This window comes from Hesperophylax consimilis, chromosome 14, assembly GCF_061612785.1.
Source record: "Hesperophylax consimilis isolate HC1 chromosome 14, BYU_Hcon_1.0, whole genome shotgun sequence".
Taxonomy (NCBI): Eukaryota; Metazoa; Arthropoda; class Insecta; order Trichoptera; family Limnephilidae; genus Hesperophylax; species Hesperophylax consimilis.
This window is the reverse complement of record NC_142849.1, coordinates 12,871,205-12,888,236: the sequence shown is the minus strand read 5'-3', so window position 1 is coordinate 12,888,236 and position 17,032 is coordinate 12,871,205. Positions and strand designations below refer to the sequence as shown.

The 17,032-nt window shown below is 35.2% G+C and overlaps 1 protein-coding gene across 1 annotated transcript; it reads right to left on the bottom strand.

The window, feature by feature from the left end:
- Positions 1-3,021: 3,021 nt before the first annotated feature.
- Positions 3,022-16,796, bottom strand: Tes (testin LIM domain protein). Its single transcript, XM_089639236.1, has 7 exons — positions 16,773-16,796; positions 15,635-15,739; positions 15,379-15,520; positions 11,150-11,302; positions 7,673-7,752; positions 6,064-6,228; positions 3,022-5,493 (listed from the first exon to the last, which is right to left on the bottom strand). The coding sequence occupies exons 3-7, from the start codon at positions 15,506-15,508 to the stop codon at positions 3,835-3,837; spliced, it is 2,187 nt and encodes a 728-aa protein (XP_089495362.1). The 5' UTR covers positions 15,509-15,520; positions 15,635-15,739; positions 16,773-16,796; the 3' UTR covers positions 3,022-3,834.
- Positions 16,797-17,032: the final 236 nt, after the last annotated feature.

Genomic DNA, 17,032 nt, shown 5'->3' with positions numbered 1-17,032 from the left:
CACAAGCAATATTTAACTTTTTTTTTATTCATCAATGACACTCTTGTCCGAAATCATGTTATTCATCATAAAATTAGGGGTGCGATCATTTTTTATTTTATTTATTGTGGCACTTTTTCTCTTCTTTCGGCAGTTATCTTATTTATGTTAAAAATGTTGATCTTACAAGCATTTTGTTTATTCTTTACAATAATATTCTCTAGTCAAAAATCTATTTCTTCATCTTATGTTTTCTCAATTATTATATACTTGTCAACAAGGCCATATTTAAAGGTTATTTATCAATAAATAAATAATATGCTTTATAATGATGTGTTATTATTCCCATTCCTAAAAATAAATGTAATAAGGAGACTTATGCTCCGTACTCAATGGTTTTACTGGATATTGAGTAAGTATTACTGTGTGGACGGCAAAACTCATGGCTCGATGGCTGGAAGTGATTAGGAACTCCAAATAACTTTCGTTCTTACTTGCTTCGAGCCATCGAGCCGGGCTCTAGAGGAAGTTGAGTAAGTTAGTAGTTAGAAGCCGCTGAGACGCGAGGTCGCGCCGTGTCCGATAGCAAAACTCATGGCTCGATGGCTGGAAGTGATTAGGAACTCCAAATAACTTTCGTTCTTACTTGCTTCGAGCCATCGAGCCGGGCTCTAGAGGAAGTTGAGTAAGTTAGTAGTTAGAAGCCGCTGAGACGCGAGGTCGCGCCGTGTCCGTTAGCAAAATGTTTTATTTTATAATTTCTGATTATTTTATATATTAATGTATGGATATGTTTAAGTCAAACTCCTTGCGACACCTAATGTTCTTTCAAAGGAACCTAGCAATAACTTCTAAAATACTTAAAGATACGGTTATTATTTATTACGTTATTACGTTACGTTATTTAATATATAAAATCTATCCATGACAAATTGTGGTGAATAAAAACCAGTTTTTCTGTGTTGCTGGTAGCAGACGATTGCGTTTTCTTCGTAGACTATACCGGCTTCCGAAAATAGTCTCTCACTCTATAGACACTATCGCATGATAACGAAAGATAATTTTTTAACAAACTTAATTAGTTTTGATTGGATATTGTTTTGTGTTTGCAGACCGCCAGTTTGTAAGGGTTTGCCTTACGGTCGAGACAAGAACTTTTCAAATAAAAATCTATTTCATTTGCAATTGCATTTTTCTTCATCCCCTTAGTTTGCATATTGGCAGTAGTGACTTCATCGAAACAGTTCCAGAAACTTTTGTGTTTTTCTAACTAACTAACCATCACGCCGTTTCCCCGCAGGGGTAGGCAGAGAGGACGGACCGCCAAACAACTCGGTCTTGGCACACACTCCTTGCCTCATTCACTTTCATACATCGTCTCATACATACTCTTCTATTATTCTGACTCTTGACATGGCCCGACTCTAGTATCTGATTCACTTGATCGTGCCATGTCTTCCTCGGGCGTCCCCGACTTCTGCTACCATTCACATTTGCATCATATATCCTCCTTACACTCCTATCTTCGCTCATTCGCTCTACATGCCCAAACCATCTAAGCGTCCCTTTCTTAATCTTACTAATTACGCTTACATCAGCCTTGCACTCTTTGCGGATCTCCACATTCCTCACACGATCAAACATGGTTTTACCACACATACGCCTCAGGGATCTCATTTCAACAGCATTCAATCTACTTTCATCCTTTCTTTGCCAGTTCCATGCCTCACTTCCATACATCAAGGTAGGTACCAGCACTCCGTTGTGGACTGCTAACTTCGCTTCTTTGGACAATTTTTTGTTACCGCCAACGGCGTTCAGTCTTCCATTAACGGAATTACCTGCATTTACCCTTCTTTCAATATCTCTGTCAGCCTTCCCATCTCTCGTAAACATACTTCCTAAATACACAAACTCATCCACCTGCTCCAAGTATTCCTCATTCACAATTATATTGCACACTGTTTTCGTACTCTCTCTTTCAAACACTATTACTTTAGACTTACTTACATTCATCATTAACTCATTCTTCATGCATACTTCGTTCATCCTAGACACGAGAGACTGTAGATCTTCTATACTATTAGCAATCAGCACCGCATCATCAGCATACAACAGGCAACATACTTTCAAATTATTCAAATTCGCACCCAATCCCACCTCTTTCAATTCTTGCATACAATTATCCATGTATAGATTGAATAACCACGGTGACATTACGCAGCCTTGTTTAACACCTTTTGTGATATCAAACCACCCCGTAAAATCACCGTTCACCCTAACACATGCAACGCTTCCCTCATACAGAGACGCAATTGCTTGAGTCAGATTTGTATTCACTCCATACTTGGGACAACACCTTCCATAGCTTTTTCCTGTCGACTCGGTCGTATGCTTTTTGTAGATCTACAAAGGCACAGAAAAGTTTCTGGTGTTTTTCTTCAAATGTTATATCATTCTCATTGGTGTTTCTTTTCTTACTAGGTGGCTAAAAATCATTATCGGATTCTGTACTACATACTAGGCTCATCACAACTAATTTTCAGAGCTTCTAAACATTGCAGTAATATTTTATCACGCTAAAATATGGCGTAAGAAATCGTGGGGCAACTCCGTAACTACAAAAATTTTCGAGTTATTCTCAAAACCACACTTTTTATTTCCTGGCCCAGATGTCAATATATTCTAAAAGAATTTCAATATTCGGCGGCCGAATATTCTGCATTTCGTCCGAGTATTCGGTATTCGGCCAAATCACTATTCGATTTCTTGAGATATCCACAGAGAATGCACTCCCAAAAAATAAAACCGAAAGATACAGAACACAGCGGGCATGCCTACATTACCGCAGACGGCAAAGAAAATTCAACCAGGGAGATATAATAATAATTGTATAATTTGTACAGCATTGGATTTGTGAAAAATCACCTCAGGGGAGCTGTGTGGTTTCTCTGACAAGATGTGATGTGATGTAATGATAACAGGTATTGGAATGTGGATTTAGGATCTTCAATGTGGGGGGAACATAAAAAAATAAGACCATTATCACAAGAGTACATCATTACATTATATTTATATGAAAATAAAGTATTATGCTACACATCAAATTAAATTCTTGAAATATAAGGATGTAAATCTTCGCTACAAATATATGTTTGTAAATATCTTATGTTTAATTAGATATAATATGTAATTATTTAACTTATTATCTATCACAATATTTTCTCATGGCACTGCTTGGCTAAGGAACAATTTGGTCAAAATCTTGGAAGAATTACATAATAATTATAATTGGCAAAATTTATCAAAAAACATTTTTTTGTATAAGGCAATTCACCCTAAAAAGAGTACATTTTTAATATTGTATATTTCATTAGTTGAATACAAGTAAGCAATATTTTATTATGCAAAAATATGGCGTTAGAAATCGTGGGGTAACTCTGTAACTACAAAATCTTTTCGAGTTATACTCAAAACCATACCATTAATTTCCTGACCCACTTGGCCCACATGGAGGTACGTGTATGCCACAAACACATACTTTATGCTTGTGGTATTCACGGATGATGAAATTGTTTTGCGTACAACTTGAAAATGCCGATTAATACATAGTTGTAGTAATAACCCTGCGAAATACACTCTTCTCTGTTAATATGTATGTAACATTAGTTGGAACCTTACTAACTTGTCTTAATAATATTATTGTGGACATTCATAAAATCTATGCAATAGGCAGTAAATTTGTATTAAATACATTTCTTAAACGAGGAATACGGCTTATTATACAATAAAGCCAAAAAGCTTGAATGTAATTTTCTTATAATATTTTTGTAATCCATGAGGAATGGTAATAAACTATTTATTGGTAAGGCACGCTGCACTGCAGAAAGGCAACTCGTTTTTTACCACAAACTTACCTCCCAACAAACTCTTCCCGCACATCTTGGAGGAACAGTTGAAGCAAGAGCCGTGCCAGTGGAACTTTGTCCACGACACTCCTTGCTGCTCGGGGCCAATGATATTCTTACAAGAATTACATTTGACCGCATGGAATTTAACATCACAATCGAGACACATCGGCTGTCCCGTCTTGTTGTCGGGAATGTATTTCTTACCCCCGAGGGGAACGTCGCAGTGGTAGCAGCAGAAATGCTTGACGTGGAAGAAGTGATCCTCCGCAGCCGTGTACGACACGGAGAAGATCAATTCGTCGCAAGCGGCACAACGCGGAATCTTCAGAGCTTCTGCAAAATCTCTGGCGCAGTATACTTCTCCCTGATAGTAGAAGTACACCATATCGGCCAGCAGCTGTTCGCACTTGTGGCAAGTGAAGCACTGCGGATGCCAGGAGGCATTCTCGCCCGCCCTCTCTGCATTCACCACCACCTGCCCCTGATGGAAAGGCAACTTGCAACGCTGGCAAGGAATATGACTCACGGCATCAAAGTTATTATCGTTAGGATTGATTCCCAACTCTCCTACTCGTTCTACCATATCGTCCGGAATGTAGGAAATATCCGAGTCATGTATTTGTGAATAATCGGAATTCCTGTTGTTTCCAGGGTGGGTGCCTCGATAGTTTTTGAGTGATGACAATGTATCAGATTGCTCGGAATCATCCACATTTCTGTAAATTGGGTTGGCATCCAACATTGAAAGGCCATCTTTCTTTGACATTGGTCGGGTCAACTCCCCAGGATACGTGTCGTAGTTAGGAAGTGGCGGGACATCTGAATCATCATAGTTATTAGCCTGCCTGGTCCCCTTGGGAGGGGGGGAAAGATGATTGGAATGTTGCTTGTGGACGCCCACACTGTCAGAAGTAGCGTAGTAATTAGGATTTGCATTAATAGCGTGCACAGAATTAATGGGATTGTTGGGATCTTCAGTATGTGTAGCCCAGCTCCAGATTTCTCCATTAGGCCCGAAGATAGTTCCACTCTTTTGACTCCTCAGACTGCTGTCATTGTTATTGAGAGAAGAGGGGGTGACGATTTTGGCTCCCTGCGATTCCACAAAAGCCGTAGTTTCATCTTTAAATTTGGGATTCACATTATATTCTGCACGGAAGATTTTAATGGGGTTGAGGTACACGTCACTCTCCACTGGAACGTTGAGTTGTTTTAGATCAATAAACATTCTATCGTAGATGGGTCCGTGTTCCACTGCGCTCTTAATCCTGTCAGACTCGATAAACATTAAGTTCAGCTTATCTCTTACGATGCGGCTAATGATGGGGCTGGTCTTGTAGTCTGCAATGTGGGCCGACTTGGTGATGACATTGCCTTGGCTGTCGAGGACCAGGTGCTTGTCCGTAGTATTCTTGGGTACATTGGCGAACTTGATTCCCTTGCCGAGGCTGGACACTCGCAGCGGCAGGCTATAGGACTTGGTGCCGGCGACGGGCTGGCTGCCTTCAGTATTGATGGACAAAATATCTCCTTTCTGAATGGTACCAATTCTGACGAGGTTACCCATCCCTACGACTTGGTTTTTGATGCGAGATATGTATTCCTGGAAGCAAATAAAAATAATTGCACATGAGAGTAAGAATTTCTGCATGAGAAACTTGGGATGGTTGTTTATGGATAATAAAGAGAACAATACAGCTGCCGAAATCCTGTCTGTATTGTGAAATTTTATTTTAATTTTAAATTAGGTATTATAAATTTGAAAAAATGCGAATAAGAAAGTATAAATAAATACAACAATTTTACATTTGAAAAAATAACCTTTAGAGAACCATTAAAATGGCCACCATCTTGAAATGGAAAGTACAGACAAATTTACAGAGAGATGAAATGCAAAACGGTTGATTTAAAACAGAACTTTGCTACGCTCAGAACGAATATACATTTTGGGTGACCGGATAAATCATCACATCTTTAAAAAGTTATATAGTCATGGAAAGTGATGAAACAAAAACTTTATTAACTGGGTTAAGTAGGTTAGGTTAGGTTAAAAAAAAATGTTTTTCATGGTTTCTAATGATTTTATATCACTTTGTAAAAGTGTGTTGAATTGTCACTGTGTTGAGTTATCATGGAACCGTATTTTGATACCCGCAAGTAAACATCCGCATACCTTGTGGTCCACCTGCTCCTGCTGTGTGAGCTTATGGCAACAGAGGTCGCTGTTGATGTCATGGGGCGGGATCTGTCTGCGGAGCTGCTCCCTCCTGCGTGCTGCACCCCCCGAGCCCGCCACCGGGGCCAGCCCTTCGCCCAGGCTGGACATATAGTCTGATACCTGTCAGGAACACAAACACATGTCAATACATCCACCATCAAGTCTCATTTCAATGTTATGAGCAAAGAGCAACACTAGGAATATATAGTATTAAACATACTAATTTCTGAAGTAATGTGAAATATTCCTGCGTAATGTGTAACATTATTCAAAAGTTCATCAAACTTTTTATTCAAAGTTGAAACAACATACTTATTGATAAGTATCTGTTCTGTTGGTATTTGTCACAAAGCCAACTGTCACATGATGACAAGTTGGCATGTCTGAAGCGTCACTTGATGCGAGACTTTGAACATGTAATAAGTCCACAATAAAGTAAATTGTCTTTGTTTTATAAATAAACAAAAAACTTCATTTCATATCAGACAAGATAACGTAGATACCAATATTACTTTAATTGATAACTCTTTATTCAAAATGTGATTTATTTGTTTACATGTTTGGTAGATGTATTGATAGAGTCAGGGGCAGGGGGGTATAACTCCAATCAAAAATTGGAACCATAGAAAAGACACAGCTTGTTGATTCATATTGTTGCTTAACGATATCCACCAATGAAAAACTCTGAATGCCTTTGGAAAAAACTGTTGACAGCTGAGTACTGGCTGATTTTGGCGGATTTTAATATATTGTTTATCCAATTTTAGCGAGATGTCTGTCAGTTTGTGGCTCTCGTTTCTCAATCGGAAGCAAAGGCCGAGTGTTCCAATGCTTAATCTTGACATCTCAAACACAAAATAGAACAGGTGTTTGTAACCAAGAATCTCTCTTTGCTCTATTCTTAATTTGCTAATTTGTAATAGCCTTAATTTAACTTCACCGCAGAAATTAATCTATTTTCTTTTTCAGGCAGGATTGTGCGTATTATGAGGCCTAACCGGATCGTGACTATATCATGCTATGTAGAATTCCATCATTCTACCTTATTCGTTAATAATTTAACGTGCATCTATAATTTATTGTCATGCTGAAATAAAAATGCTTAACATGTGACAGTTTTTCATTTTCCTGTTGTGAGGTAATATTTTGCCATTTTTATTTGTATATTGTCTATGGTTGCGCCTTTTTTTTTGAGTTTCCTCTATCCTCATCGATGTTGTGTGACGTAGCATTGTTCCACGCATAAAAATTGTCTAAATATTGGCATATCTATAGTTAAATAGAGGACCAATTTGTTTCATACAAAAAGCCCGAAGATATCAATCTAGTCACTAGATTCTAGTGAGTGGTTTATTTATGGTCAGGGGGGTATAAAATTGGAATTGAAAAAGAGGCAGTAATTATTATTATTGTTAAAAATGTCTATATTGTGAAATTTTGTGTTATATTGCACACGTATACGGGGAATTAGAGAATTTTTTCTAGTTTTGGTTCTACATTGGAGCAAACGATATATTTTGTTTTGTCGTGTTGATCTTGACGGAATGAGTTTTCTATGACTTACCATGTCTGGAGATGTATTTGGAGGAACCCATTCAAGCTTCACTGGTTCATCTGATATTCCCCTGATCTTCATTACGGTGTCTGAAATACAAATAAAACTGTAAATATCTAAAATAAACAAAAACCCGTAATATGGGGCTACTTTCGAGTTGGGGGACGACTTTGATTATCACGGATATAATATTTATTTTATTTTAGGGAAATCACTAGTTAACACATCACATTTGGTTTCTAGTTATATACTGTCGGTTGTAAATACGTTATATAAATTCTTCAACGATTATAATAGTTCTTGTTTATATCGTAAAGCGTATCAGTGTCTATTGATATATACATGGTGTACTTAAAATCGTGGTACTAGCAGGAAACGGAAGAATCTACTTTGGAGTCGATTTTGCGGTATAACTTTTTTTAATTTGAACTTTCATTTTTGAGTAGAGCGAGTTGAAATTTTTTAGGTCAAAAAATCACTAGCTAGGGAGTTAATATCAGCTATTCAACGACTTTTAAAATGAGTGGAAGCGTAGACAAAAGAAAATCGAAATGTTCAAATCGAAAATAAAAAAAGAGTTTTTGTAAGGTAGATTCACCAGTTTATATTCAAACTCGCACATATCATTGTAATAAGTGACTTTGGGGGTTATAAGTGAGTGGGGTTTTTTTTGACTTCTGAAAAACATGTATAATTTATTTTTTTAAATGCATTTCTATAGTTTAAACATGTGCAACAAATATGACATCAAATTTTCCGACACAAATGTCTTTATAAAAAGTAATTTAGTTGAAAATTGATAATCAACTCATTTTACAGTACTGATGTAATATATATATATATATATATATTTTTTTTTAGTATTTAATATATATAAAGTGGGTACAGGATAAAATATGAGTACATAAAAAATATATTTACATTACTTACAAAATATATTTATGTTCGCAATCTCACCAATGAAGAAACTGGTTCTTGTGCTTGGTGAGAGAGTTACACTAATTATAAGAAAAATAGAATCATTGTGCTATAAGTAAGTATATATATGATAGAAACAATATATAAAGAGACAAAATTTAAATACATTGGAGATGAGTATAGACTGATAATAAATATCAATGAAGGGAAAAACAGGCAATTATTTAGTTAATTATTTCTCAAAGAGTAACTTCAGTTTTAGTTTAATTTATTTTATTTATTTATAGAATACATGATAATACAATAATACATTTTCTTACATGTGATACATTAAATCACCACACTAGGCGACTGCCTGTCTCGTGGCGACCAATGGTATATAGTTAGTATGTGAGGTCTAGTGTTAACATATGAATTAAATATTTATACATGTTTAAAGTATGAAAGATTATATTAGAATGAATTATAATGGAAATAGAAAATATAAAAATGTTAAAGTAGAAAGCAGAAGACAAAAAGAAAAATAAAAAGAATAAAGAAGAAATAAAAATAAAAGAAAAACAAAAAAAAAAAAAAAATTTGTAGTCTAAGACATGCTATTATGCAGGAAAAGATCAAATACATAACTCTCTTTTCTGGTTGTGTAAGTGTACATGCATGTATGAGCGCGTAAATACGCGTGTACACGCATACATCCACACACACACTTATTCATATTTATAGATGCATACATATTCATACAAAGATATACAAATATATATGTATACATACATACATACACATATATATATATATATGTATGCATACATACATACATACATACATACATACACACATATACATATGCCTACTTGTACATAGTTGTTTATTCACTATCTGAGAATGAGAAACAAGTGATTAACACTGTCACAATCATTAATCAAAAAGTCATCAAGCGCCTTTTTGAAAGTGAGATATTTGGTTATTGACTTTATTTCAATTGATAAATTGTTAAATATTTTAGGGGCAAGAAAGTTAAACTGGGACTGTGCCATTGAAGTTTTTGTTGCCGGAATAATATAGTTGTATTGGTTCGAGTATCTTGTGTTATAATTTGAATCGGATATATATTTTTTTGTAAATTTGAATTTAAAATAAGAGGTAACATTTTTTACATATAAGGATTTTATATTAAGAACTTTAAAGTCTTTAAATAAGTCCTTCGTGGGTTGTATATAATGTGCTTTGTAGATAGTCCGTATTATCAATTTTTGGGCTTTTATTAGTGGATCTAGTACAGTTTTAGAGCATCCTCCCCAGACAATTATACCGTACGATAAAATTGATTGACACAGGAAAAAGTATACTGTTTTTAGTGTGTTTTTGTTTAGTATATTTCGCAATGCTCTAAAAATATATGCCAGTTTCCTTATACGGCTCGTGGCATTAATTACATGATCTTCCCATCGAAGTTTATTGTCGATTATTACGCCCAAGTATCTAATTGAATCTACTCGTTCCAGTGCGTTGCATAGACAGCTAGATATATCCCTACAGGAATGTATTTTTAGTACATGATTAAGTATGTTAATATCCTTTAATTTCTTTATTTCAATCGGAAGGTTGTTGAAATACTTTATTCCTAAATATTTATAGTTATTTTGCATTTGTTTGGTATTACATTTTGGAATTTTGATATTGTATTGATATCTTTTAGATAAGTGGGTTTTATATGTTTTATTTTATATGTGATTTATCTTAATCTAAGCTACGATATCATTCAATGGGATTAATTAATCAGAAACCTTTATATATCAGACAGTAGAAGTTATTGAGGGTTAAATCATTTAAAAGTTGAACCTTTAAAATTAATCAAGATTATCTAAAATCTAAGCACTAAATGTATAATGTTTAGTGTAAACCTATGATAATGGGGATTACTTTATGATTAATTATTTATCAAACAAGATAATTAGATACTTCTTAGCATCTTTGTTACGTTGAGTACACATAATAATTTGTTGCAGGTTATATAAAAATATTATTTTATTTACATAATTCATTTTGATTAAACCGGTTATTCGCAATTTCAAATTCTATTCCATCATCGCCTAGTGATATTAAAATTTATATGTAATAATATTACTAACTACATACTAAATTTAGTACTCGCCTTTGAGTTGGATTCTTCTAGGCACATTTTCACTTATATTTTAAAAAAAGTAGAATCGATTTATGCAACAAAGAAAAAGTTGAAGCAAACATCATCATGGTTTCAATATATCTCAATACTATTTTATACTGCAGCGTAGCATAATTAAAAGGGTATTGTATGCAAGTTTACGATATTGTCACAATGTTATTTCAAAGTTAAATAGCGTAGCGTAATAAAAAGGGTACTTTATGCAATTTTACGACATTGTCACAATATTAATGCAAAGTTAAATAGATTCTCAATGTGATGCAAGATTGGAATTAAGATTACACTGCGATTTTAGTGGAAAAAAATGATTATACTTTGTTTAGACGACATTAAAGTGTGTTAATAAGTCTGGATATAAAAAGGAAAAGGTTTAAATAATGACTTACGGTTGGCCTTCTTGGGTCTAGCCGTCCCCAACAGTGCGAACTGCGCCCAGCCGCAGGTATCGTCATCCTGAACGTCGTGGACGTCCTTGGGACAGTGGCAGTTGCGGCAAACCTTCCGCCAGAAGTGCAGGTCCAGACCGGGGCACTTGGAGCCTGCAAAGTTACAAACATTCATCAAAAGGTTAAAATTAATTCACCAAGATTAAACAAATTAGGTAACACATATTTATGCACTTGCTGACTTATTTCCTTGATGAATTAAAATTGAAGATAGGTTACTGAGACAATGTACTTAATTTTAATTGTATTGTATCGTACATAAGTTCTTCTGTCACGAACTGCCACACACACATCGTTCTAGGCTCTTTTTTTTGTGTAAAAATGCCTTCCTGTGTATACTTATTATTTTTAGATTGACCCAAATTCAAGGAGTATGTTGCTCCAACGCCCCTTAGTGTTAGACGTAATTGATTGTATGACACATAATAACATGAATCAAAATAAATAATAACACATACAGAGATTATCTACATACTTAATACCTAGAAAATGAGAAATTAAACAAATACGCAACAACGCTACAAGTTTAAGTTCAAGATAAAAAGATAAAAAATTGATTCACAATTCAGTAGACAACCGTGAAATTTTAAAATTCTTCGTCAGTTCTCAGATGGTTGAGTCAAAACAAATTCATATTAATTATATGAATACATAATAGCAGGTTGAGCGACATGCTATCCCAGCATTATCCCGAGCCTGCTACAATCATGCGATGGGTTAATGACCTGGAGAAGACTGTTGGCTTCAGATATGATTCAAATAAACGTATAAAATAACTCTTTGTTTTAGCTTCAATTAAATAAAACTACTGCCATTGTTGATACAAACATAAAACATATCAATAAAGATGAATACAGTATGTGTATGTTATCTTTCGTCACTCATGGCTCTGCACCCAGAGGTGGCGTGTTCAAAAACCGGCGTGGGCCATCAAATTAGATTCAATTTACATGTATATATTTTTTAGTGATACACCTCGTAAGAGCACTGTGTAAATTAAAGCACAATATAAAGACGGAAACTATATCGCTATCCGGTTGGGGAGTGTTAAGGTAGGGGCTGTGGGAAGGGATTTATCAATGCGGGTCTTGAAGAGACCCAGATTATATGAAGGAGGAAAAACAGATACTGGTAGCTCGTTCCACATGCGAGCCGAATCACACTAAAGGAGTTGAAAAATGACCCATTCTCATGAAATCAACATCAACTGTGAATGGGTGTTATGTTTCCGTCGAATTTCGCTAATGTGCACTTGTGTACAGGGGATCAATGCTGCTAGCTCTTTCGAGCAGGCTCCATTGAAATACCTGTAGAACAATCTACATTGCATCTGTACATTAGAGATGGCAATTAGTCGGTTAAGGCGATGCACTGTAAAGTAATGCTAAATCACGTGTTTTGTTTTAAAATTAGATCGCTTAGAAATATTATAGATGCTTTAATTAAAAATTGCAGGTGGAAAACATTTTTTTAAATCAACCATATTTTTGACAAGTCTTTTTATATATTAGGAGAGACTGGTTGAGGGAGATCTTTTACCTCTCCAGCAGGCTCTCTCAACCCATTGCCTTACACTGCGGTGGGAGGGATGAATTCAACACTCCTTCAGTCACTCCTGGACACACCGTCCCCAGATTCCTACCCACCCCTCATACCATTTTCCTTCCCAGATTTTCCTCTCCTTCCTTTCCTTAAAAAAAACCCTCCGCACGGCATATTTAAAGACGGCCTCCTGTGTGGAACTAATGTTAAAAACCAAAAAAAACTAGGTCCAGAAAAAATAAATTACCAGGCTCATAAAAACAGCTTTAATGGGTAAAATCTCCTATCTACAAACCCCTCTTTGATTATGGTTTTATTGTATAATGTGGCAAATAGATTTCTTTGGAAAATTATTGAAAATCATTTAAGTATTTACGTTTGAACTTCACAAAATGAGTTAAGACAGGGTTTTTAGCAGTTTTTTTTTTTTGCATAAATCAAAAAAGGCGGCTGATGTTAAGCGGAAATCTCAACCTTATCGCCATCTATTCTCTATCCAACTTAAGAACAACCTGCTGTCGTACCAAATTAGGTTCGTTCTGCGCATACCACCCCCCCCGCTTCGTTCCTTCACCATCGCTCGGCTGCGATTCTCGTTACCGCACACAATTCAGTATGTCCTTGGTTTTCGTTCTGAGTGCCCGCGCTTAGAGAAATTAACCCATTCAGACCCCGCGATAAAATAAATGTTCAGCCGATATGTCCAAATTCACTATCACCAATTACGAAAAACAAAAAAAGACATGTAAACATTATTTATGTGTTATTTGTATGACTATTCGATTCACAACAAGGCATTTTTATGATTAAAGGATATAGATAGGTAATATATGTATAAAATTTGTGAATGTTGGTGTTGATCGGTTTAAAAAAATAAATATGCCGATAAAAATGCCAAAAGATCAAAGATTCACACTTTTTTATTTGGAAAAGCATATCCCACAATAAATAAAGTTTTGGAGAATGTCAATAACGATGATTCCTTGCCAAATTTTAAGCGCAGCACTTTCCACAAGGTATTCAAAGAATTGGGTTTTCAATATTGTAATCGAAAACGTTACAGTTTATTGACGGAGCGTGAAGACTTGATTTTTTGGCGTAGAGATTCCTTAAGAGCAATCGAGAGACACCGTAGGGAAGGTCGTACTATATACTACCTCGATGAAACCTGGATTAATGCAGGTGATGTATCGAAAAAAAAATGGGTTGATAATACTGTTAAATCAAGACGAGATGCTTTCGCACGCGGCCTTTCCGTAGGACCCCCTAATCCAGCCGGTAAGGGAAAACTGTTAATAGTGTTACACATTGGAAGTGCTGCAGGATTTGTTTCGAATGGCCTTTTAATTTTTAGCCGATTTGATAAATCTGATGCCAAATAAAGTACAATATATATTGTAATACTATCATCATTATTATTTGAATGCATGAAATGTTTTAATTTTTTGTTTTATTTGTCGGCAAACAAATAAAATAAAATAATTAATTTATTAAAGAAGTGGGTCTGAATGTGTTAACGCTCGTCCTTGTAGAAGGGGGGAGAAGGGGCGGAGACATGCGCGTCCACGGGTTGTTCTTATGTTGGACCGAGAATACATAAGGAGTGTTATTGTCAGTGGCCCGATTCCAAATGTTACACAACGTGGTGCATCGCCTTAACAATGGATTGTCAATCAGAGGAACCACCCTCCTTTGCACAGAATCAAGTAGGTTTATCAGATATTTTGGAGCTCCAGCCTAGAGGTGGCTCCCAATGGCTGTGTGGGTTATTTCATCCATAAAAATAAGTTTAAAAAACATTTTTAAATTGATGTATTATGGTAAAAAAAAAAAAAATTTTTTTACAGGTTGATTTGAATAGCCAGTTTCTTCCCAACCCTCCTCTTTCCTTTCTCCTCCTGCACTCACTTCTGTTAGCCTCACAATATTCCCCTGAGAGTCACATAGTTCAACAAGCTCCGGACAGATGAAATCTTGTGCAGTATCTCTTAAATTATTATTATTTTAAATAATTTTGCCTATCTAAAGCCGAAAATTGGGAGGGGCATTTACTGGTATTGAATTAACTGATTAGTTCGAAAATGATATACAATGGTTTTAAGTGATTATTTTAAGTGATTATGTCATGCAATCTGAAGAGGCTTTTAAATAAATATTCAATAACAACGCAGATTTGATTTCCGAGCATACACAGCATTTTAATTGTTTCTGACAATCAATTAAAACGCAATTTGACTGGGGAGTTTGGGGATAGATGAAGAGAAAAGCTTTGGGAGAAAAATTGAAAGGTGCACAATAAAAATAATATTACACTAAAGTCTTCTGTTTACTCAAGAGATGTGTTCCAAGGTATTTGCAATGAATAAGCCTTTGAATGTCTATAAATAGCTTGACAGCAGTGAACCGATACTAATAAGATAATAAAGTGCAAATTACTGATAAGGTACTGAACAGAGAAAACAATAAGGAACAACAAACCTGTTGCTTATTCATATAAACATGTACAAACACTGCTCTTTTAAAGTTAGGTATAGATACTAAATGAAATTTGCACAAATTTCTATCAAAATAGTAAATACCGGTAAATTTAGACGGTATGAATCATAAAATTTTAAAACATTATTTACCACAAGTATTGCAAGCTGCTCCGGCCCCACTATCATGTCCTAGTTTTCCTTTACTTAGTTTTTCTCTTTGTCTTTCCAGTTTGGAAAGCCATGCAGGCGCCTCTGCCGTCTCAATACACGATCCCGACATCTTAAACGATGACTAATAAACAAAAACAAAAGCCGTAAACACAGAACTAATACGAAAAATAATTATGAAAACAAGGAAAAACACCAATAATTTAATTATTGTATCTACTAATCGTCCGGTACTCACTGTGTTCAATTCGAAGTTTTATTCAACTGCCAGCTTTTGAATCAGAGACGTTAACGAAGGTGTCAGACTTGCGCAAACACACCTAGTCTTGAAATAAGTTGAAATCATAAATATACCACTCTCTAGATCGATATCTTCGGGCTTTTTGTATACAACAGAATTATACAGTACTTAACCACAGATATACAAGCAGTACCTACCGTGCGGAAAAGAGCAGTAGACAAGATAGAAAAAACTCAAGGTCATCTAAAAGTAAGATGCAACCATAGACAATATAATTGCTCTCGGCCTACTCCATTCATTCACTAGCCCAAAAAAAATATTTTAAAAATAAAAATGTCCTTGAAGCAGAAAAATGTCGAAATGTTTTCCAAGGGCCTGACTAAGAAAATAAACTTTTACAGTGCATTTCCTTGAGATGAAACTTGTAAATCTGAGAAGAAGAAACCCAAAATGACAAGAAATTTGCAAAAACACTGAAGAAAATTTCCAAAACATGATTGTCCGACAGTATGACGAAGAATTCCGACATTTTTCAGCCTCATGAACTCATGGTTACATATGTTAAAAAATCTTTAATTTCACCAAAAACAATAAGATAATACAGGATAACACTAATCAATAACATGAATAAGTTTATCGATATAATAAATAACATTTATACGTTGTGGAGGAAGACATAATGTCAAGTATGAAGCATTGTTCAAAAAACCGAACGAATAACCTAAAACTGTTAATTCACTTTAAACTTGAACTTACGTAGGTAGGTTGAATATAATATGTTTGTAACTCGCTAACACTATACTGGCTTATATTGTATTTTTATCACGAACAACATTAACACGCAATATTTTCGACGGAAATGATAGTATTTCGGCAGAAAATGACAACCCGCGTGTATAAATAAACCACTGTCATTTTGTTTGAATGATTTGAAACTGTCAAAATTCCGTCATCTCTTTCTGTTACACGAGTCATTATGGTAGAGAGCGAGAGATCAAACCAATCCTTCTGTTCTCACCAATGAGATCTGAGCTTTTAGCCATATTATTCGTTTTCTATAAGAATTTTGAGGTGGGCGTGGCGGTTTCAAATGAGTTTCGAGGCCAAAGCTTAGTTAAATGCCCCTGGTTGAAATATTCAAATGAGTCACGAAAAGAGATAACAAAAATGACAGGAATGTTTGACACGTCAAGATGGGAAACTTGGGGAAACTTAAACTTAAAATCATAAATAAACCACTCACCCTGTAGTTGGCCAACTTAACGCAAGGTAATGAATTAAGTCGAACATGGTGGTATTTATTATTTAATCACGATATTATTACAGAATACTCAATTAATTTGTATTTTTTCTCTACATTATCTCCTCACTGGTGTCTTACTATATTATGTAGAG